The sequence below is a fragment of the Lissotriton vulgaris genome, chromosome 7 (genome assembly GCF_964263255.1).
Source record: "Lissotriton vulgaris chromosome 7, aLisVul1.2, whole genome shotgun sequence".
Lineage (NCBI taxonomy): Eukaryota > Metazoa > Chordata > Amphibia > Caudata > Salamandridae > Lissotriton > Lissotriton vulgaris.
In genome coordinates this window covers 1,028,691,737-1,028,716,996 of record NC_141695.1, presented here as the reverse complement: position 1 = coordinate 1,028,716,996, position 25,260 = coordinate 1,028,691,737, and the positions used below count along the sequence as shown (strand labels likewise).

The 25,260-nt window shown below is 45.9% G+C and overlaps 1 protein-coding gene across 1 annotated transcript in view; it reads left to right on the top strand.

Annotated features, from left to right (window-relative positions):
* UBE2D2 (ubiquitin conjugating enzyme E2 D2) overlaps positions 1–25,260 on the top strand; it is a 274,893-nt gene that overhangs the window by 238,441 nt on the left and 11,192 nt on the right. Inside the window, exon 6 of the mRNA XM_086931459.1 lies at positions 2,875–2,968. Coding sequence (XP_086787585.1) covers positions 2,875–2,968 — 94 coding nt within the window. The remainder of the gene's footprint in view (positions 1–2,874; positions 2,969–25,260) is intronic.

Here is a 25,260-nt window from a genome sequence, read left to right as displayed (position 1 = left end):
TAGATGTAGCAATCAAACAAAGCCTCTCTATAACAATTGTATGCGCTTATCTGCGTGTTCACAGTTGATTTGTTGATTAAGCAGACAAAGCGTATATGTCGACGTTTCGGTCTCTAATCTTCAGTTGATGAAACCAACCTCAGAACATTCTATTCTATTCTGGGTTTGGTAAAGCGCAACAGCTACCCCAGCAATGGGGCGTCCCGGCGCTGGAGAAAAAACACACACCCTACCAGACAGGGGAGAGGGGGGGGCTTGAGAATACACTAGGGGGTAGGGAAAAGGAGGGTCTTGATAGCTTTCCGGAAGACAGAGAGGCATTCTATGGAGCGAATGTGGAGAGGAAGATCGTTCCATAGTTTGGGACCAAGAACCTTGAAGGAGCGGCCTCCAGTACGACAGAGCTTTGTTCTGGGTACTTTCAGAAGAAGATGGTTGGAGGAGCGTAGCTCACGGCTGGGGACATAAGGGCAGGCCAGGTTTCCTAATAGAGGGGGGTTTCCCTGTTTGACAATTTTAAAAGTCATATCTTGAAAACCCTAAAAAAAAAGTTAATTAAAAAACAATCTCATTCCGCTACACTGGGACCGAAAGTAATATATATACATATCACACCAAACCTCTCTATAGTATAACACAGTAATTACATGTCTAACTCAATTCAAATGTACATTTATATCACTTAAATCAAATTTACATTAAAGCTTCAATTGACCACTGTACAATCTGACATGATTTCAAAGACCTGTACATACAATCACATATTTACATCACATACTAAGTATATACATCCTGACCATCATTTTTTGGAAGGCCCTATTTTAATACTCGCATATCTGAACATTGTTTTCAAAAGGAGTGTCTACTCATCTTGTGGACACTAGTAAATTGTATACCACAGCATAATCAGTTTTCTCTTACTAAATTGATGACCCACTGGAATTAATTTAGCTGATGTTAATTAGGATAGCGTGCATCTCAAGGGCACAGTTATTGATCTTCCATTTAATGTAATTTTGAACTACACACTATAAGTATAATCAATGACCGTCATCCTGACAATTTTTGCAAAAGGCCAGGTAACACAAATGAGCCTATACCATGTACTAGTCTGGGTGTATATAGACTAGTACATGGTATAGGCTCGTTTGTGTTACCTGGCCTTTTGCAAAAATTGTCAGGATGACGGTCATTGGTTATACATATAGTGTGTAGTTCAAAATTACATTAAATGGAAGACCAATAACTGCCCTTGAGATGCACGCTATCCTAATTAACATCAGCTAAATTAATTCCAGTGGGTCATCAATTTAGTAAGAGAAAACTGATTATGCTGTGGTATACAATTTACTAGTGTCCACAAGATGAGTAGACACTCCTTTTGAAAACAATGTTCAGATATGTGAGTATTAAAATAGGGCCTTCCAAAAATGATGGTCAGGATGTATGTGATGTAAATATGCGATTGTATGTACAGGTCTTGGAAATCATGTCAGATTGTACAGTGGTCAATTGAAGCCTTAATGTAAATTTGATTTGTGATTTTTTGAAGTCTTAAATGTACATTTGAATTGAGTTAGACATGTAATTACTGTGTTATGCTATAGAGAGGTTTGGTGTGATATGTGTATATTACTTTCTATCCCAGTGTAGAGGAATGAGATTGTTTTTTAATTTTAACTCTGTTTTTTAGGGTTTTCAAGATATGACTTACATGTTCTGAGGATGGTTTAATCACCTGAAGATTAGAGACCGAAACGTCGACATATACGCTTTGTCTGCTTAATCAACAAATCAACTGTGAACAGGCAGATAAACGCATACAATTGTTATAGAGAGGCTTTGTTTGATTGCTACATCTGAAATATTCTTCCTATAACATTGTTATTCATTCTGTACCCTTGTCTCAGATCGATCTTTGAGTATTAAATACTATATTTTTTCATACACACCTTCTCCTCTCTTCTATATTGGATCACTTGAAGTGACTAATGTATATTGATTGAACATTTGCTGACTGTTGCTTTGCACTATCGGTCTCATGTGTATAGGGCCGCCAAGTATGGTTTGTAATTCTGTTAGAAATATAGAATAACAAAATCCCTTGAAGGTACTTATACCCTATCCCAACACTAGGTGGCCATCTATGCACAGTGTGTAACTCTGCAGCTCTACATGCCAAGAACAGATTCATACTGGTAAGTAGCATTTTCTGTTTTTAGTATATATATGTAGAGCTGTACATATATGGTTTCCATATATTTTTTTTTTATTACTTCCGCACACGGGCGAGAATATTCAGTGCTTATGACTTTGATGATGATACCCCTGCAAGAGAACTAGGATTACAGGTAAGTAACTTATCCTTATCTACATAAAAGGCAACATTTATCGCTTTTCAGAGTGCCAGTGAGCAAAACTTTCATGGAAGGACTCAAGAGTTATACCACCTGTAGGAGAGTAGTATCTGCTTACTATGGTTACCCCCACTTTTTAATGGAGTTTCACTGTTTTGTTACTTTAGTCTTTTACGTTGCCTAACAAGTAAAGAATTGACCTCTGTCCGGCTGGACATGTCCACTTAATATAGCAACAATTGAGTCTATTTATTGATTGCTTATATTTCCTTCTCTGAGGACCACTGTTTGTTTAGAATAATTTACTCCCAAGGTCCCTATTCGACTTTTTTTGGGCTCCCTTGTCTCAAAATATATATATCTAATTGGGGTTCTGCAAAAGTCCAGGCCAATTCTGAGTGAAGACTTGAGACATTGAAGAAAATGTTATTCTGGACTCTTTCTGGGGTTGATGGAAGAACTAGTTTGAAAACTGAAATGTGCAATTGCAAGCTTACCGTTTTCTTTTTCTCCCTAGTACTTTTGTCCATTTGTTCTCTGTTGTGTGATCCTAATCCAGATGATCCTTTAGTGCCTGAGATTGCACGAATCTACAAAACAGATAGGGAAAAGTGAGTATTATGTACATACACACTAAAGTTTGTTTATCCAACTATGTCTGTATAATAGATCATTTGAAAATAACTGTCAAATCCATTTTATTCTTTCACATTTTGAAGTATGTGTTGAATACGATCTGAGCAGAAGCAAATAAGCCCTAAATCCTAGTATGACGTATACCTCCGATTCAGAACTTTACAATCCACCTGTTAAGATCTCAAAACACACTTTTAAATTAATGTTTTAATTTCTTCCTAAGTGGAGAATGCATGAAAAGTAGGGAAAAAAAGCTGAACTGAAAATCCTCAGTCTTCTTTCCATTGCCTCCCAAGTCTGGAAAAAGATGGGCTCCCTGAGCAGTTAACTTGTACATTGATTGGACATAACGGAGAAATTCACACCAGTTTTGAGCAGACACTTTTAGTTACATAACCTCTGCGGGATGCTGTTCTTCCTCAAGCTTGGACCAAACCGTAATCCTTGGAACACCTTGCTTCTGTGCCATGATAGGTGAGGAGTGAAACCTTCCTGCAGGAGATAGGAGCTGCTCCTTATCACTGAAAGACCAGCACAAAGCTCATCCTACTGAAATCCGATGTGGATGGCGCCTCAAGGAACTGCCTGTAGCCATGCCCCAAAAGATATTTTGCAGCTAAATAGTTATGGAAGCAAGAGCAAAACAAATCTCTGATGAGCATTGACTTGTTTACAGAGCTGCAGAGATGCTTTCTCCATAGTCTGGCGTAGGGCAGTTTATTTCTACTCTTATCGTTTTCAAATCTGCTTTCAATGAGTCTCGGGGAATCTTGGAGCTTTTGCAGTTTCACACTGCCCATGTATGAGTACATTTTTTAATGTTGCCAGCTGGCTTGTCTGGAATCGTTTTTGCAATGTAGCTGTTACGATATTGAATATCCTCTTTAGGGTTGCCCACTAACACTAAAGGCAGTTTTGAAATGGAACTCTCTTCAAAATAGGGGCTTCTAAACATATTGATGGGGATGTCTTATGAGTACAGACCCCCTAATGCATCTAATGTCCAACCCCAGTAAGATCCTTAAATGGTCTATGTATTTACCAAAATTGTTATCCCATTGAACTGCACCCTAAGTTTATTGACCCTGTAAAATGTTTGCTATTGACCAAGTGTGTGGACACTCATTCAAAAAGAGGAAATCAAAACCTGCACGGCTATTCCCCAGTCTTGAAATAACCTGAACTCTAATAACTGTCTGGTTATCAAAAGTTAACTACAATTCTTGGTGATTTGTAGTGATGAATCACTGACAACAAATCATGACATAAATTAGAAAAATTACTTATCCATGCAGAGTGGCTATACTTAAAGATGTGTAATTGCGCTATGAGTGCCCAGTGAATTTTTGGTAGAGGAAAGGCTAGATGTTCTAAAGGTACCTTAAATGTGTACATAGAGAGGAATTCAGGCCTGGTCATATCCTCCTCACCTATAAATAAACACGCAACAGGTGGCCAGTTCACTCTTGCTGTTGGGATAGAGTTTTACCTAAATCTGAAATAGATTTTGGAGATATCACCTTAAGCACACTAATGGTGGCATGCTTCATCAATAGAGATATTCTAGACCATGATAGGTAGATACCACCATGGCAGACTCAACCATTGCTGGGAGTTCGGTAATCGCAGGGATCCAATCTGAGGATAAAAATATATTGCAGTAAACCCAGTGAATTTTACCTTTATTGTTGGTACCTTAGATATGATTAGAACACCACTGTTGTTAACATGGCGGACGCTTGCTGAATGAGCTCTGCGGGCCCGCCATAATCCTGCTTCAATCCTGCATGGAAGTGACTCCTACAGGCAGCCCATGCATAACCCCTTGTTCCAGCAGGCACCGGAGTGACTCTGGGCGGTTTTTGGTGCTGCCGGTCATCACTGGATGGACCCCTGCTCCCTCCCTCGAGGCTGGCGGGCAGCCCATTGCTTCGGGAGCGTGGCATACAATGCAGAGGCGGCACTAGACACATCTGGAGGTCTCCCCTACCCGCCAGTGAGATTGCTGCGCCGAGGTCGGCGTCTAGAACTGCGGAATACCTGTGGGGCTGAATTTTGCCAGCCGACGTCGGCGCTACCAGGAGCGGGCTGCGGCCAGCGAGGTGTTGAAGCCTGGTGTGCCAGACACGCAATGTTAGTTGCAGTGGTGCTCTCCAGATCGAGGATTGTAGACCTCGGGAGTCGGTCAGAAGACTCTGTAGATCATGCAGCAGTTGTGAGGTGAGGCGCCCATTTGGGGGGGGGGGGGGGCGTGCTCGCTGAGGGAGTCTGACTAGTGCCTGGTGCGGCCTGCGGCTGGGTAGGGGGCCCTACCTCGGCCTCCCTCCTTCACTTGTGATACAGCCCGGGGCAGACCACAGGTCTGAGCCCCCTCTGGGTGCCAGGCAGTATTTCCACCCCCAACCTGCAGACCTGCCAGACCGGATGTGGGGTATAGCTTGGACTGCATGGGGAAACTTTATTTCAGACACGTGAGCAGCTATACCTAGTTGGTGAGCCTGGGGAGCAGAGGATCATTCGCCGGTACATCCATTGATTAGAGAGGCCATCTGGCAACATCAGGGTAGACCACATCACGCGCTGGATGAAGTGGCTGGAGACGGGCCCGAGATTTATGGCAGACCAGGCCTAGTTGGCGATTCCTGTGGCCTTGCCCCCTCTACCTAGCGCGTTGGTATCTGGCAAAGCAGTCCGGGTGGGACAACAGTGTTATGGGTCTGGGAAGCGCATTGGAGCCAGATCACAGTCCCTTGGAACGCAACCTACGCAACATGTCTAAAGACAAGCCTTAAACAAAGCACCTTTGACAGATACGCAGCCACTGCACTGCCCCCACTGAGAGTGCTGATGTCGCACCCGGCTCACCCGATGACGCAGCCCTTCTACAGGCCATTACCCAATCCAGGCTGGCACTGGAGGTCCAGGTAGGAGCGGTGGGTACGGAGGTGTCTTTCCTGCACAAAGACCTGCGCAACACCATTGACTGCATCACAGACAGAGACCAGGATCTCGGGAGTTGGATATGCAGTAACCACATTCCAACGGAAAGTTACTTCTCTAGAAATGTTCACCAAAGGTCTTGCCCTGAAAGTGGAGGACGCTGAGGGATGAGCATCTCCCGGACCAAGCAGGTTTTATGCCCCCACAGGCCACGCTGTGTCAACAAGAAAGTGCCCCCTTCTCACCTTATTTACAATCTATCCTTTAAACCCACTGAATAAACGCATTCATTAAATTCAGTCCAGTATATTTATTTATACCTTTTACTTATTTGTTTTGTAGAAAAATGTTATTTCAATTGACTAAAAGGAATACACATATCAAAAAGTGATTACATTCTTATGTAGCAAAATACATTGTGAATTGAAAAGGTATAAAACAAATTATATTCACAAACGACTCAAATACGTAAATACATCCAGAAACACATATAACAATTCATCATTTTGTTTTTTTGCAGTTCAATGAATCAGTTATTAAAATCTCATTACTAAACCGAGAAAGATTTGAAAACAAGAGCAACAACGTCCATTTCAGTTAATCAAAAGTAGGCATAAAATGTGATATTTAGCTCTTGGTAAGTATGCATACTTACCAAGAGCTAAATATCACATTTTGATATGTGTATTCCTTTTTGTCAATTGAAATAAAAAAAATTTTTAAAACAAATAAGTAAAAGGTATAAATAAATATACTGGACTGAATTTAATGAATGCGTTTATTCAGTCGGTTTAAAGGATAGATTGGAAATAAGGTGAGAAGGGGGCACTTTCTTGTTGACACATTGTATAAAACGGTCCAGCCCTCCCTCAGCTCCACCAAGGACCTAACTCCCTCTTTTGTGCCCTACAGGCCACGCGACACAACATACGCCAGGGGCATAATGCTGTACCTGTGGTAAATTTGCCTGCATCATCCCTAGTACCAAAGCTCTGGTTGCAGCACCATTGATGTAGCAGAGTTGTCTGTCTCCAGTATCAAGTTTGGCCAAAGTCCTCTGAACCACTATGGGGAGGGTGGACTTCTGTCTGGCAGCCTAATCAACTCCAAGCCAGTTCACTGAAATTCAAAGTTGAGAGCACAACGTGCGGTACAAAATTGAGCCCTCAACTTTACATCACTGAGCCCTCAACTTTACATCACTGAGCCCTCAACTTTACTCCTATATTGATTTTGAAGAAAACACTGTAACAATACTCGCCCAACAGCTAGACTGATCCAAGGCACCTTAGCTTACCGTCACCTCCCTCTAATTTTGGTCCACCGCTCTTTCTGTACACTGCATTTTCAAACCCCTCCTCATCCCATCCCCTCCCCCTTCAATGTAGCACTTAACCATCATTCTAGCAAGGTCACTACTTCAGCTTCAGTACCCTTGTTTCTATCTCTCCCTCCTTTTTTGACAGGATTAAGTTACCTCTCCAGTGTATTCGGCTGCTTGGGAAGAACTGCCCTATCAGTCTAATATGAAGTGAATCGCACAAGCGATTATGCAAACAGTACGTTGATCTGGCTTCTTTGTAAAGCTACAATTCCAATTTACTTACTGCCCAACTCTTCTGTCCTGCAGTATGTGATGTCCATTACTATAGAAGGTTTGAATTTGCTACCTCTATTCAGAAGTACTTATTCATGGCTCATCCTCCGATAATGTAGCATGTGAATGCAGAGCTATATCCTTAAAGCCACAGGCTGATCATTTCTGTGTGTGAAGTACCTTTTTACTTTCAGGGTCTCTATTACCATTTTGGTATCTGATACAATTCCCTTACAGAAAGTGCAGAGCCTACCCTGTATTATAAGTTAACCCGAGCAGAAACTCTGCTGTCATTCAGTTTGCAACACTAGCGGCTGTATTGCAAATAGGATGCATAGCTATAGTGCACTTCAACTGGGTGAGCCAGACATAGACCAAGACAGCTCAGCCTATTCCACTCATGCTTTGCCAGTGCAGGAACAAACTTGCGCCTGCACTGGGAGCAACACTTTAGTGAAAGGCGGACCGCTGTTTGACGCAGCTGATCAGCTTTTCACTAAGGTGCCTGGGCATTTGGGGACCCCCATGGCTGCCTGTTAAGGGACACCCTCGAGAGGCTCACTAATTATGCTACCTATCTGGCATGATGTCAGCGTGCCGCCTGATGGTATCTGTGCCCACATCTAATCTAGCACTGGTGCAAATGTTTCTCATTTACGTGGGGCCAAACCACCATACAAATAAGGGTATGCCTTCTTGGATTCGTGTAGGTGGTAAATGTACACCGGCCAATTCATAGATCAGAAATGGACACACGAGCATCTGTGGCCACTTATGTAACTCAAAAATGCCCTTGAGGGGTAGAACACAGCCTCACACACCAGTTGTGCCTCTAGGGCACTTTATATAAAATGGCTTAGCATTTTTTCCCAACCTCATTAATACACATTGCGGCATTTGACAAGTATGGGCCAACATTTATGACCCTGTGCATGGCCATGTACCCCAAGAATGTAGTGGAGGTAACCAGTGGGACATGGAAGAGCATGGATTAATGCATTGGAGCACCACCATGTGCCATGGAGCAGGCCAGTCACTGACGGTTAACAGGAAACCTTCCTGGATCTGTCTTTAGGCAGACCAGGAGCAGTGTATTGCAGCTGTACTGCTAGCTAATATTCTAGATCGGGAAGCCCCAGGCTGCCTTGATTCAGACTGATGGGGCGGCAGAGTGGGCAGCGGTGTTACAAATTAGTGCAATTTGCTCTGTGCCTAATGTCACCCCCACTCTTGAGTCTGATATGAGAGAGTTCAGATCTCTGACGAATGAGGCCCCACCAAAGCCAGAAGATTTTGAATGAAAGTGAACGAGCCAATGAAGGACAACTGTTTTAGCTAGTGGGGCCTCTATCCGTTACTGAAAGGGGATTCGCTTCTAGAACCTCATTATTTTAGGAGACCTCACCAAAACTTATAGAACCTGACTCATTTGGAGGAAAACTAGCTTTTGTGGCAGTGTACAAGGTGCAGAATTTTGAAAAACTGCACCTTTTAATAAAACTCCAATGTATACAATACATAAGAGAAAAACCATTCAAGTGGATCTCCTCATTATACCAGTTGGAGAGTAACTAGCCCAAGTGGCTAGAGGTCCTGAAAACGGGCTGAACTTGGGTCTACACCTCTTACCCACAATTTTGTAGGTTGGTTGATTCTAGCTCATAGCAGCCAGAATTGCCTCAAGACTGGTTGTTTATTATTCCAAATTCTGGCTGCACACTTGAAGCCTAACCATTGACAGAAAGGTACTACCCACACATTACCTAGGGATTGAATTATCTTATCTAGTTTGATAGTGAAGATTTTGTAGCAGCATTCAGTCAGTTTAGAAACTGCCTGGTTCGAGGCATGTGGGCTGCTGAATTCATATCTGTGCATAGATCGCCGCATAGTGTTGGGTCCGGATGATTGCACATTGTTGTCCTGGAAGAGTCTTCGAAGTATCACAAGATAGGTGGCTCCTCCCCTGGACTACAGTGCGCATGGGCATCCTCTCCACCTTCAGATTGTTTCTTTCCGCCATTTGGTTCGGATGTACTTTCTTTCCTCAAGTTCGGAATCAGTATAATACTCTGCGCAAGGCCAAAAGGCCTTCGGGACGCCGGTATTGTCTCGTTCGGTGCCTATACTTCATCCAGTTCTTCGAACAGGACGTCAAAGGCCGTTTGCCTTCTCGACACCAAAGGCCCCAACTACGACGACGATGGAACGGAGCCTGTTCAAGAGATGCCCCGTCTGCAACTCGAAAAACCCTCACATTGATGTGCACCCCGTGTGCAATAAATGTTTATCCCCAGACCACGATGAGGCCAGCTGTATGGCCTGTTCCAAGTTCCGGTCGAAGAAGACGCTTCGAGTTCGACGCGCAGCGAGACAGTCAGCGCAGAAAACGGCGCCAGACCCGGAGAACATCTTCGAGGCCGATGACGATGAAAGCGTCTATGAAGAAGATCCTGACCTGCGGTCGGACCCAGCGTCGGAGCACAACTCTAACTTCGATGTGGACGAAGAAGAAGACTTAACTTCGATGTGGACGAAGAAGAAGACTACGTCCATGAAGACGTCGTCGAGGTAGGAGACGACGCAAAGGCCATCGGAGCCGTCTATGACTCGAGTGAGGAGCAAGGCCCACCCGCAGTCGCGGGGCCTAATATTGACACTGTGCTCTCTGAGGCTCAGGTCGAGGCATCGCCGGAAGGCCTTAGCCGAGATCTTACTCCACATTCTATAGCCCCGCGTCAAGGCCCGGCTAAGAATACTTCAAAGGAGCCATCGGTCGATCCATCAAAATCGAAACAGAAACCAACAGAGCCAAAACCGAAACTGTTGAAGACAGTCGTCTGATCGGCGCCCTCGGACTCCTCGGCTCCAGTCAAGTCTAAGAGTGTCGTCGACCCTTCGGGGTCACAAGGGGGCGCCGGCCCGAAGAGCGGGGCGCCGAAGCCAGTCTCGACGGTCAAGCACGTCACTCTAACGACATCGGCGACACAACCAAAGGCCTGCAGGCCAAGAAGACTGTCGAACCGACCATTGCAGCCTCTAAGCCTCTATTAAGCAAAGCTCTCGAGTCGAAGACCAAACCCGAGCGAAAGAGCATATCGCGTCGAAGCCCAATGCCGTACCTGCTGCGCACCAGGAGCTCGAGTCGACGCACGGCTGCAAGCAGGTTGGTGATCCACCGAAGCAACTCGGATCGAAGCCTACGTCGATCTCTAAAAGTCGGTCCGTCTCCAGGGCCTCCTCCACCAATTAAATACAGACTGCCACCGACCGCTCGACCCAAAACGGTCGAGCCACAAAGTAGCGCCAACACCTCCAAGAAGGTATCTGGACCTTCCAAGTCTCAGTCCATTCCACAGGGGGTAATGTTCCAAGCACCCTCGTATGACAATCAGTCGAAGCTCTTCACCGACTCCGAATCTGGCAGACTCACCGTTCACAAACGGAAAATCGCTCCAGAACATCCCTTAGTCATACAAAATCCCTCTCGAGGAAAAAGGATTCGGCCACCTCACCAGTTCTTTTTGAACATGTTGAGTCCTATACACAGCACATTGCCGATTCTCCCACACGCAGCGACGAGGATGTGGGAGATGATTACAGTCATATGGGATTTATTTATCATGCTGACGCTGATCAAGGTGAAGCACAACACTGGGCTGACACTGTTGACCCTGATGATCCACACGCTGCGCCCGACACTCAGTCTTCCAACGTCAAAACCTCGCCTACTGAAGACACATTCCGGCGTTTAACGCCTTAATAGAAAGGGCGGCCATTAACCATGACGTTGAAATGCATGCTGAGCCAGTGGAGGAAGACTTCCTATTCGATACTTTCTCCTCCTCGGAAAGATCAGCAAAGACATTGCCTATGCTAAAATGTCTCCTCAAACATGCTATTGACATTTTCAAGGAGACCGCAAGGGTTGTAAACCCAAGGATTGAAAGAAAATATAGGCCTGCGCCTGTGAACCCTACCTACATCAAGGGCCAGCTCCCATTGGACTCCCTAGTAGTGGCTAATGCTCGCAAAAGAGCGAACTCGCAAACTAGTGGTGATGCTCCTCCTCCAGACAAAGAATCCAAAATCTTGGAGGCTTCGGGCAAACGAGTGGCAGCTCAGGCAGCTAATATTTGGAGGATCTCAAATACACAGGCCCTATTAGCCAGATATGATAGGGCTCACTACGACACATTAGAACAGCTGAATTAACACCTTCCTGATGCTTACAAAGAGGGAGCAGAAATGCTCATACAGGAAGGAAAGTTAATTTCAAATGCATCCATCAAGTGTGCACACGATGCAGCAGACACGGCAGCTAGAGCCATTAACACTAGTGTAATGCTGAGACGTCATGCCTGGCTCCGCATCTCTGGTTTTAAACCGGAGATCCAAACAACTTTGCTCAATCAGCCAGTTAACCCCGACTTTCTTTTTGGTCCTGATGTAGACACGACCCTTGAAAAGATTAAGACACAGACGGCAAAATCCATTGGGGCTCTGCAGTCACAGCAGTTTAGGGGCAGTTCCTTTCGTCGCTCCGGTAACAGAGGAGCCTCTAGAGGTCAAGCTTTACAGCAAGCCCAATACAATAAGGGAAGCACGCAAACCACCTATAACAGGGGTGGATATCGTGGGAACAGCACCAAAGGCAGAGGACGTGGAAATAACAATGCCAGATCCTCCGCCCCCAACAAACAGTGACGCCTTGTCACTGCCCCCAGACCATTTAACAGCGATCGGGGGAAAACTCCAGCAGTTCCTGCCAGTCTGGAATGGCATTACCACAGACAGGTGGGTGAGACAACTTATCCAATACGGCTATTGTCTGGAACTAATCTCCACTCCCCCCAACATACCCCCAAGGCACCGTCCTATGTCCGCAGAGCACATGCACTTATTACAGCAAGAAGTACTCTCCATGCTGCAAAAAGGGGCAATAGAACTCGTGCCTTTAGAAGAGCAAGGTACAGGGGTGTACTCTCTCTACTTCTTAATCCCAAAAAAGGATGGTTCCCTGCGGCCCATTCTAGACCTCAGACCCCTGAACCAGTACATTCTGTCAGAACATTTTCATATGTTAACCTTACAGCAGGTCCTTCCATTGCTCAGTCAGGGAGACTTCCTAGCAACCCTAGACCTAAGATGCATATTTCCACATTCCCATTCACCCAAGTCACAGGAAATATCTTAGGTTCACCATCGACAATCAGCACTACCAATTCAAGGTCCTGCTTTTATGGGTCACCACTGCCCCCAGGGTGTTCACCAAGTGCTTAGCAACTGTGGCTGCACACCTTCGGAGACAGTACATCCATGTCTATCCCTACCTGGACGACTGGCTTGTCCAAGCAAAGTCAGCCCAGCAGTGTGCCAGCCACATGTCACGCACAATTCACCTCCTACACAGTCTACGATTTTCGCTGAATTACCCAAAGTCGCACCTTCAGCCCGCTCATGTACAACAATACCTAGGTGCAACAAAAAACACTGACGGCTACAGCATGCAGCTGCTAATTCGGAAATTAAGGCCCCAACACTCGCTCCCAGCGCAGGTATTCATGCAGCTGTTCGGTATGATGGCCTCCTGCATCTTCATAGTCCCGCACGCGAGGCTACACAGCGTCCACTCCAAGAGTGCTTAGCACGACAGTGGAACCAGGCTCATGGGCATCTGAAGGACCTAGTGTTGGTGACCGGTCGTGCATACAACTCTCTGCATTGGTGGAACACACAAAACCTTTGCAGGTTACGACCGTTCCAAGAGCCTATCCCACAAATAGTGCTGACGACGGACGCATCTCTCCAGGGCTGGGAAGCGCATGTCCTCCATTATACCGTGCAAGGACTATGGACGACGCAGCAGCAAAAGATGCATATCAATATGTTGGAGCTGATGGCAATCTTCATGGCGATAAAGGCATTCAATTTGCACCTGTGCAACAAAGTTGTGTTGATCCGGACAGACAACATGACTGCCATGTATTACATCCAGAAGCAGGGAGGCACACACTCTCCGCAACTATCTCATCTAGCCCAGAGCATGTGGAAGTGGGCTATCCAGAGGAACATCTTCCTCATGGCAGAACATCTCCCAGGCAAGGACAACCAGATGGCGGACCTGCTCAGCAGGCACAGCCATCAGATGCACGGTGCTCCAACCATATTTCCAGCAGTGGGGTCATCCAGAGATAGACCTATTTGCCACAAAAGAAAACGCAAAGTGTCAAACCTTCGCCGCCAGGTTCCCACACCCGCAGTCTCAGGGCAATGTGATATGGATGAACTGGTCGGGCAGATTTGCCTACGCTTTTCCACCAGAACCGCTCATACCGCGCAAACTGCGGCAGCTCTCCATGACGCTCATCCTGGTTGCTCCAACGTGCCTTAGGCCTGGTACACCACGTTAATAAACAACAACAGTCCTAGTTCTCATGGCAATATTCATTTGTTGGACTGTAAACATCCATGGTCGAAATTCGTTATCCACGGGATCCCTTTAATCTAAAGAAAATCCTAAGATGTTCCAATCTATTGCCTCTTTAAAATAACAACCTCTCTGATTCATACAGACAGGACAGCACAAACAAAAAATGTGTGAAAAAGCGAGATGGCACCTCACGGGCGCACCACCAATGGGACCCCTGGTTGGTACTCACCAGGATGGCCCTGTTCTCATCATCGGTGCCATCAAGCTAAAACCAAAAAACGTGTCTCGAACCTCAAAAGTAAAAAGACAGTGGATGGTGCAGTGGACACAACTTATATGTGACAAAACTAACGACATGTAACATTTAACATATAAGTCACTGAGCAACTGGGGCCATAAACTTTATTCTTATTCCCTTCTCTGTTGCAAAACAGTGAACACACATATATTAAAAAAGAAGAGAGTAAATACTACCTATCGATTCACTCTCTACTTACAGCCGACATGTTTCATTGCCTTGGTTTCTATCAGGCAATTTCTTCAGGGCAATATATTTTAAATGCCACTGCAAGAGACACTGAAGTTTGGGTGCCTGAATGCAGATTTGCCTCTCATACCAGTGATGTAGTTATGTTAAAATCGGAATCCAGCTCCCATAGGTGAGCATGGTCCTTACTCCCCGTTTCGAGCAAGTTACGGTGGCAGAGTAGCGGTCGGCGTCCTCTCAACCCTCGAGACACGTTTTTTGGTTTTAGCTTGATGGCACCGATGATGAGAACAGGGCCATCCTGGTGAGTACCAACCAGGGGTCCCATTGGTGGTGCGCCCGTGAGGTGCCATCTCGCTTTTTCACACATTTTTTGTTTGTGCTGTCCTGTCTGTATGAATCAGAGAGGTTGTTATTTTAAAGAGGCAATAGATTGGAACATCTTAGGATTTTCTTTAGATTAAAGGGATCCCGTGGATAACGAATTTCGACCATGGATGTTTACAGTCCAACAAATGAATATTGCCATGAGAACTAGGACTGTTGTTGTTTATTAGCTTTCAGAGTGGAGGGCGTCCTAGTTCTGTTTCCCTCTAGACTCCCATTTGTGTAGTGCCTGGTACACCACGTACCTGGAACTTTCAGTGGTGCCTCAACAACAGCTGCGCCTCATGCCCAGTCTCCTCACTCGGAGCCGTGGAGACATTCAGCACCCAGATCCGCAACAGTTGAGCCTTGCAATATGGCTCCCAAGGTCATAGAGTTTGGCTACCTCAACTTGCCCACTGACTGTATGAACATCATCAAAGAGGCAAGGCGGCCTACGACTAGGGCGTGCTATGCAGCCAAATGGAAGCGATTTGTCATCTACTGTTCCAATAATGACATTAATCCGCTGGATGCGTCCACGCAAAACATCATATGTTATTTGTTGCATCTATATCGATGCAATGTGGCGTATAGTTCAATAAGGATACATTTAGCCACCAAAGCAGCTTATCTTCAAAACAGGCAGCATGTTTCCCTTTTCAGAGTGCCTGCCATTAAGGCCTTTTTGGAAGGACTCAAGAGTGATACCTCCCAGACACCCTCCTTCACCTGTCTGGAATCTGAACATAGTTCTCACCAAGCTCATGGGGCCACCCTTTGAACCTCTTCATTCTTGTGAGATACAGTTTCTTACATGGAAATTGGCTTCTTCGATAGCCATCACATCGCTGAGAAGAGTTAGTGAGCTTCAAGCCCTAACAATTCAAGAGCCTTTCCTACAAATTCATGCGAATAGGGTAGTGCTACGTACCAACCCTAAACTCATGCCTAAAGTGGTGTCGCAGTTCCACATTAATGAAACCATAGAACTGCCAGTTTTCTTTCCAAACCCTGATTCTGTGGCAGACCGAGCACTGCACACCTTAGATGTTAAAAGAGCTCTCCTGTATTACATCAACAGGACAAAAGTCTTTAGAAAGACTAAACAACTGTTTGTTGCCTTCTCTCCACAACACAAAGGCAACCCCATTTCCAAATCCGGTATAGCCAGGTGGATTGTTAAGTGCATATACATCTGTTATCATAAGGCTAAGCGCACCTTAACAGTTCCCCCAAGAGTGCATTCCACACGCAAGCTAGGGGCATCCATGGCTTTCCTAGGTAACATTCCTCTAGGACATATGTAGAGCAGCCACATGGTCCACCATACATACATTTACCAAACACTACTGCGTAGATGTACACTCCAAACAGCAACCCGCTGTAGGACAGGCTGTTCTCAGAACTCTTTTTCAGACTGCTGCAGCTGGTACGGGCAACCGCCACTATTGCGGATTGGAGAGTCGCACCCAAGTTCACCATAAGGTGTGGGCTGGACAAACAATTTCATAATCGGTGGCCCTTAAAGTCCACGCCTGGTTGAGAATCAGTCTTTTTGGGAGCCAAGTTTCGCTGGACATGTCTTTTGATGGCTCCAGTCTGTTCACTGAAAGGCAGAATCAGCACTGGAGCACTTTAAGGATAATAGGGCTATGGCCAGGTCCTTGGGCCTTTCACTGGCCCTCGTTAACCCCAATCCATCTTCTGCCTCTTGTGTAGCCACAAAAGGGGTTTCCAACTGCGTCTCTATACTCCCAGACTGGCAGGTTTTGCAATCTTTTCGTAGCCAAGGACGCAGTTCATATGGGACAGGTAGCCAGAAGCCTGGCTCTTCACCACTCTTCCACCGCCCCTCCTCCAGCAGCCGCAGCCTCCAAACCCCTTTAGTTTGACCTCCCAACCGTCCGACATTCAGCCAATAACATATGACCGTTGGGTTTTGCAGCTTGTTGAAAGGCTCTACTCCCTCCCCTTTGTGATCACCCCCTCCTCCCCTGCCATCCACTAAAGACCAGCTGATGGATGAACACCTGTCCTTGCTCTGTCAGGAATGTTGCCTCTCTTGGTAAAGGGAACTATAGAGAGGGGCCCGCATCAGAAGTAGGTTATGGTTGCTATTCTCTCTACTTTCTGGTGCCCAAGAAGAACGGAGGCTATCATCTTAGTTTAGACTTGTGCCTTCTTAACCTCTTCCTGAAAAAAAAGGAATTCAAGATGCTCATGCAAGCCCCATCTGCTGTGGACTTGGGAGACTGGAAGGTAGTGTTGGACTTGCAGGAAGCCTAGTTCCACATCCCCAGTCCTGCCTGCAAACAGATGTTACCTGCCCTTCACAGTGGGCCAAGAGTACTTTCAGTTTTCTTGTAGGGGATTTCCGTGTATAGCCATAATCGTGTGAATAGTCCCGCCCATGTGCATAGACCCCGGAGTATATCCTCTTAAGTTGGCATCTTCTGCCTTTCTTCAGGAAGGCCTTACATAGACACTTAAGAGATAAAGAGACAATAATGCAGCCTAACTAGCTAGGCTACACTGGCCATTACTTCATCTTGAAGTGAAAAAAGGTAGCCAGTTAACTTTTAAATTTAGCAATTTTACTGAGTTTCCACATAGAAAACTCCCCTTCTCTAAACTCCTTTTTATGTCTCTCCTAGCGACACAGCGCATGCGCTGCCCGCTTGCGAGGTCTACTGTTGATTTTCTTTTGGAAGTGGGGTTGGTGACTGCCCATGTCTACACGAGTTAGAGGGAGGCCAACATCCTCTTACAGAAAAGGGCGATAGAACCGGTTCCTCTTACACTGAGAGGAACAGGGCTGTATTCTCTATATTTTCTAGTCCGAAAGACAAGAACAGAACGAGTTCAGACCCATGCTCGACTTACGACAGGCACACAGTTTCGGATGTTGTCCAATCTACCCTCAACTTAATCAGGGAGACTGGTTATGTGCAATAGATCTGCAAGACTCATATATTTACGTGCCTATAGCGAGGAAACCTCGCTAGTTCCTGGTATTCACCATAGGCTACAACCATTATTAATACTCGGTGCTTCTTTCGGCCTGAAGTCAGCGCCCTGGACATTTTCCAAATGCATGGCCGTAGTTGCTGCACATCTAAGGAAGAACAAGGTGTTCATCTACCCATATCTAGACGATTGGATGATCAAGGCAGTTATGTCTCAGGAAGTGCAACTGCATTTCAATCGGACTTCCAATCTCCTTCGTTTGGGGCTCTACATACACCTCACAAAGTCTGTCATGACACCTGTCCAATGCCTACAGTACCCGGGAGCCACCATCGATACTCATACAGCAAACCTGTGTCCTTCGGCGGAGAGACACTTATCGATCAATCGGAAGGCTCAGGCTCTCATGACCATTCCCTCCCAGACGGTGAGGAAGGTATCTTCTCTCCTGGGCTCCATGGCCGCCTGTATCTTCCTCACTCCAAATGCACGCCTCCATATGAGACCCCTGCAAGAATGTCTGGAGGATCAGTGGGACCAGAAACTAGAAGGATTGGGAGGACAGGATTCAGCTGTCGCAGCAGGCCCTCCAGTCCATCCAATGGTGGCGGTCTGCCCTCAATCTCCTCCTGGAGATTCCCTTCCACAAGGAGATACCGATGCAAACCATAGGGTCAGATGCATCTCTCCACGCCTGGTGTGCACATTCTGACCACCTTCAGATACAAGGCACATGGTCCCGGACAGAGGCCACTTCCACATCAACTTCCTGGAACTTCGAGCAGTTCATTTGGCGCTAAAAGCCTTCCCGCCGTCCTTTCACACCAGTTCCCTGCTTGTCCAGACGAGCAACATTACAAAAATGTTCTATCTCAACAAGCAGTGGGGCTCGAGATCTCGAGCGTTCTCTGGAGCCCCAGACCATCTGGAAATGGCTATTGGCCAGGAACCTGACCATCTTAGATTTATTGCAAAAACAAGTCGGGTCCATCCCAATAATTGATTTTATCTGGAAAGAGGGTCTGAAGGTAATGGCTACGCCACACTCTACCTGCAGTTCTACCTCGGGTAGATAAAAAGTATAAGGCGCCTAAAACGTCACCGGCATGCCTTATTGGCCAGGCTAAAACGGATTCAGTGGTTACCCAGGCGGCTCAGAGGAGAGCCAAAAATCCATCTACGCAGGTCACTGCTCCCCCGGATAGAGGGAAGACACCTCGACTCAATAGGAAAGAAGGTCGCAACTATTGCGGCAACTACTGTCCATGCCGCAAACTCCCTTGCAATACTTGGGAGATATGACAGGCAGATGTAGTCGGACATATCGCCTTACATTGAAAAGCTTTCAGAGCTTGATAGATCTGAAGCCAGAAAGATTTTACAAGAGGGAGAATGTGTTTCATCTGAAATTATTGATGCTGCAGTGGACGTGGCAGCCACAGGTTTCAGACAGCTGGCGGGTGCAGCTGTTCTGAGAAGATAGGGATGGCTAAAATCTACATCCTTTCGCCTGGAGGTCCAGTCTAAGATCATGGACATGGCCTATGATGGAGAGTTCCTTTTTGGGCAACATGTGGATGAGGCTTTACGAGCCATAAAGAAAGACACGAAGATTGCACGGTCACTGGGAACTCTTAAATTTCGTAAGTCTTCCTTTCATGGAGCAAGAGGAAGAGTCAATTTCTCTAACAGGAGGTTATTCGCAACAGACTTCCTACAACAACTCGCAGGGTAACCAAAGGTACCAACCATACCGACAACAAACGTATGGTCAAAAAAGAAACAATTACTCCCAGTCAAGAGGAAAAACCCCATATCGGGGAAGAGACAACAACAAGAGCAAGTGAGAAATACATCCTGCCACCACTTTTACCCAACCTAAAGCAAATTGGAGGAAGAATATCCCTATACTACTCACATTGGTCCAACATTACTACGGACAGATGGGTCCTGGAAGTGATATCCAGGGGTCACATTCTAGAATTCGTCAAAGCCCCTCCAAATTCTCCCTCAAAAGGACCACCACCAGCTCATCTCAAGGAGCTGTTCTCCCAAATATATTCCATGATTCGGAAAGGAGCAATCAAAAAGGTACCTCAACATCAAAGAGGAAAAGTATTTTATTCAAGATTTTTCCTGATTCGCAAGAAGTCGGGGGGAATGGGGCCCCATCCTCTACCTGCGTGCCCTCAACAAATACCTCAAAAAATTATCCTTCAGGATGTTAACGCTTTAAGAAATCCTCCAGTTCCTTTCAGAAGGAGATCACATGGCAACACTCAACCTTCAGGACGCATACTTCCATGTGCCCATTTTTCCCAGACACCGGAAGTTCTTACGGTTCAGAGTGACTGGCAGGGACTTTCAGTTCAAAGTTCTTCCCTTTGGACTATGTTCAGCCCCCAGAGTTCTTACAAAGATGTTAGCTCCGGTGGCAGCCCACCTGCGATTGAAAGGAATTCAAATGTATCCATATTTGGACGACTGCCTTATCAAGGCCAGTTATTTAGTCACAGCAAGAACTCACTTTCAAAGATGTCTGTCACTACTTCAGAGCCTGGGTTTCTCGGTGAATTTCGGAAAGTCTCATCTGACTCCATCCCAGAGAAAGTCTTTCTTGGGAGCGACGCTGGACACAAAGCTCGTCCAAGTTTTCATTTTAAGAGAAAGGCAGTTAAAGATTCACAAGATGGCTTCTACATTACTAACAAAGTGCGTTTCTGTTCGCTAGTTCAAGTCTTTCCTAGGGATGATCTTGTCCTGTATTGCTCTCATCCCCAACTGCCGCCTAAGGATGAGGCCCTTGCAAGAGGAACTCGGTCTTCAGTGGGTACAGGTAGTAGGATCAGTGGCAAATGGAACATACAGCAGAAAGTGGCACATAAACCTCCTAGAGTTGCAAGCCATTTTTGTCGCCCTGAAATCGTTTCAAGCTATTTTAGAGGGTTCTGCGGTTCTAATTCGAACAGACAACACAACCAGTGTGCATTACCTGAACAAACAGGGAGGCAGAAGGTCCGCCCGATTATCCCATCAAGCACAAGAGATTTTGAATTGGGCCCTGGATCACAACATCAATCTGTCGGCGGTTCATGTCCCAGGGGTTGCCAATGTGCTAGCGGACTCCCTCAGCAGGACTGCTGCATGCAATCACGAATGGGAGCTACATCAACCAACCCTGGATCAAATATTCCAAGAGTGGGGTCACCCGACCTGGATTTGTTTGCGACGAATCAGAACCGGAAATGGCCACACTTTGCAAGCTGGATTCCCCACAGGAACTCGTGCGGGGATGCCCTTTCGATGAACTGGTGTCTGATATTTGCATACGCTTATCCCCAAGGTCATCAGGAAGATGAGGAGACAACCATGTCGTCTAATCCTGATTGCTCCAAGGTGGCCCCGACAATATTGGTTCACTGAGCTTCTCCTCCTCTCGGAGTGCAGGCCAATACAGCTGCCTCGAATACCGGATCTCCTGACAATTCAAGAGGGCCAAGTGTACCATCCGGACCCAGTTTCTTTGAAATTATCAGCTTGGCTCCTCAACACAATGAATTTGCTCACTTAGACATTCCTCAAGATTGTCAAGAAGTTCTCGCTAATGCTAGAGCGCCATCAACGATTATGACCTACAAACTCAAATGGAAGCGTTTCTGTGCCTGGTGTCAAGCTGTTGATCTGCATCCCATTCATGCTAGACCAAAATAAATTTTGCCTTTCTTTCTGCATTTGGCTAGATCGGGTTTGGCCCATTCAACCCTAAAAGTATTTCTGGCAGCCATTTCCAGATTCCGTCAGGACGGGTCAAACTCTGTTTTCTTCAAGAATAATCCAGCAATTTTTTAAAGGTCTATTTCGTATGTTTCCTCCGATTCGACGACCACCTCCTTCTTGGCATTTGAATGTGGTACTAGCCCAACTCATGCGTCACCCCTTTGAACCTATCCATAAGATTGATCTCAAGTTTCTTACTTATAAGGTCTCTTTGCTATTCGCTTTAATATCAGCTAGAAGGGTCAGTAACATTCAAGGATTCACTTCAAAACCGCCTTTCTTACAATTTACCTCAGATTTTGTGGTGCTATGTACCAATCCTAGGTACATGCCCAAGGTTCCATCGGATTTTCACCTAAATGAGCCTGTGATCCTCAAATGTTTTCCAAATCCACAATCACCGGCTGAAAGAGCTTTACACTCTTTAGACATCAGGAGATGTCTCAGGTTCGATCTTCAAAGAACGGCAACTGTTCGCAAGACGGGCCAACTGTTTGTGGCCTATGGAAGACTGCGCCAAGGCTACGCTGTATCCAAGCAGACTATAGCCAGATGGGTCTCTTCAGCAATTGAACTCTGTCATCAACAGGCAGGAAGACCATTGCAGTCCTTACCAAGAGCGCATTCTACAAGGGCGGTTTCCTCTTCCACCGCTCTATTCGCTGGTGTGCCTCTTCTGCAAAACTGCAGGGCTGCAACGTGGTCCAGCAGGCACACTTTGACAAGACACTACTGTCTGGACTCAGCAAGTGATGCAGATGCTTCGGTGGGAAGAGCAGTTCTTCGTAATCTTTTCAAATAAGGTGAGCCTCTGTTCTCCCTCCTCCGCTATGCTCTTGTTTAGACGCTCAACATGTTATTGGTTATTACCTTGCATGCATATCTGCTGTATACTGTAGGCGTCTTACGAGCATGTTGTATTTTCTTGTACTGCTATCTACTCTGATTCAGGCATGTGAATCTATGAAAGACACCCCAATACTAGAGAAGAACAATAGTTACCTGTAATCTGTGGTTCTCCAGTATTGGTGTCTTTCATAGATTCACATGCACCCGCCCACCTCCCCTCAGATGCTTCCTCAGGCAATTACTGGGTTCCACTCCTGTGCGAGAAAATCTGAGAGCCTGAGTCTCTGAGGAGAACATTCTGGTGGGTGCGGTCGCCTGATTGGCTGCAGTTTAAACTAACAAAATGACTAGGATAGTCATGAGTGTGGAAGTTTTGTACACTGTAGCTTAGGGCTACTTTACTTCCTGGTTTATTACCAAGGTTTTGGTTTTTCTATAGGCATATTATTGCTTTTTAGGTTTCGCCTATTATCATTCGCTTGCGAATGTAATAGGCGAAAATTCAAGGGCTCGATTGACTCGTCAAACCACTGCGGTTTCTTCACAGTGCATGTGAGTCACGTGACCACAAAAGCGGGTCACGTGACCACACAAGCACGCGCATCTCCCTAATCCGCCTGCCACACTTCTCTCGCATTCCCGCCCTCCCACCAGGCTCTCCCGCCCCCATCCGGCTTCCCTCTGGCCATTTGCCAGGAGCTCTCCCCCGGCCGCAGCTTGTCTTTGCCACTTCTTGTCTTTCGTTCCTTCTTTCTTTTTTTCTTTTCCTGTTTCTTGTGACTTCTTTCTCCCAATGCACCTCTCTCTATTCCTCACCCTTGCTCGTTGTTGCTTTCCGGGTGTTTACTTTCTTCAACCATTAAGTCCTGTCTGTAAGTGGATAATACCGCACATCGTCCCGTACAAGCCATTAAATGCGAGTTCAAATGATAAACGCAACCTGGGGTCAGATAAGATACGGCAAAAGGCAAACTAGGCAGAGTGTAGCCCCCTTGCGCCACTTCTAATCCAGGCGAAGGAAGGACTCACACTTGTAACCATCAAAGAACCGGAAAACGTAGGGGCCAGTCGTGAAAAGAGTTGTAGAGTGAGGACGCAAATAAACGCACGCCATTGACTTCAGGGGAAGCACTGGTGAATTCGAGAAAATTCCTCTCCACACCACATACTTTTGCCTATGTGACGGCATGCGCATCACCTCACCCCTACACCCTCCCCACCCCCACACACAAACACCTTCTGCCTGCCTCACCCCCTTCCACACACAGCCTGCCTCATTCCACACACACTGTCTACTTTACCCAGTACACCCTAAGCTTACCTTACCACACATACAGGTTCAATAACACTTCCTCTGTACACCCCGGATTAATCTTTTTGATAGGACTGAAAACGTATAGAGCGCTGAAAAGTGTACTGCAGGGCACAAAGTGTCCTGGAAATAGAGTAAGAAACAAGCACAATGCCAATAACGATATATAAATATAAAATGTCATTTACAAAACCAATAGCTCCAACTTTCCAAATGCGAAACCTATTGGCAACGCCAGTGCTTGTTTATGTACCGTGGGACTCCCACTCACACAACGGGGAAATGATTCAGACATGTGTATCTATGAAAGATACCAATACTGGAGAACCACAGATTACAGGTAAGTAACTATTGTTCCTCTCTCCTACTGGACCAGGCTATTCAATCTCTTTCTCAGTCAAGGATTCCTCCCAGTTGTCCTCAAAACAGGACAGGTTACCCCCCTGACCTAAAAACCTTGGTCCAATTGCTAGTTCTCTCTTGACTGGAATGTTGTAATTCTCTTCTTACTGGCCTTCCCAAATCTCACCCCCACCCCCCTTAAATCCGTCCTCCATTCAGCAGCTCGCTTCATTTCAGGATCCCAATGAAGTAACCACATCACTCCTATCCTATCTTCTCTCCGATAGCTTGCCATCAAGGCTAGAGCGATCTACAAAACGGCATGCATCACCCACAAAGCTTTGCACTCTTCCTCCCCTTGCTATCTGGCGAATAAACTGAAATTGTCTGGAGGCTCAAGACCTTCTCGGATTGCGGAAAAGTTCCTGCTTGAGCCCCCCTCCTTCAAAAGGGAAAAATTGATGGCACAATCGTTCTCGGGTAATGCGGTGAGAATCTGAAACTCGCTTCCTACTTTGCTCCGTGCCATCACCTCCATCCAGATCTTCAAAGCGGACCTCAAATCTCTTCTATTCCAAAGACATTTTCAGAACTAATTCCTTCCTTCTCAGACCCAGCCAGGACGTTCTTTAGTCGTTGTAAATTTGTCATATGTATTTATATTTTTGTTTGTACATTCTGTGCTTGCTGTATTTGATTTTGTGTTCTTTTTGCCTGTGTTGTTTTGATTCTATGGCCTGCTATTTTTCGCCAGGAAGTTATTTAGTCATTGTAAATTTGTGATATATATTCATATTTTTGTTTGTACATTCTGTGGTTGATAATGTTTCTTTTGCCTGCGTTTTGATTCTGTGGCCTGCTACCTTTGTTTGTTCCTTTCCTGTAACAGTTCTCTCATGTAACGTAACTGGTTCTATTGTGCAGTGCTCTGACACCTTTGGGTAAAGTCGGCTCTTTATAAAAATGCATTAAATAAATAAAAATTAAAAAATAAATATGTGCGCTCTTCGGTGGGACCTGAAGTCCCAATTGGGGCAGCATCAGGGGAATTGCTCCAACATGGTCCAGATCTTAGAGCGAACTGAAAGGTCTGCAGTGGTGGCTGACCAACTGAGATTGGGTCAGTGGCAGACCCCTCTCCCTTCCCCCAAGCAGAGCAGAGTAGTGAGAGATGCGTCACTCCTGGGCTGGCGT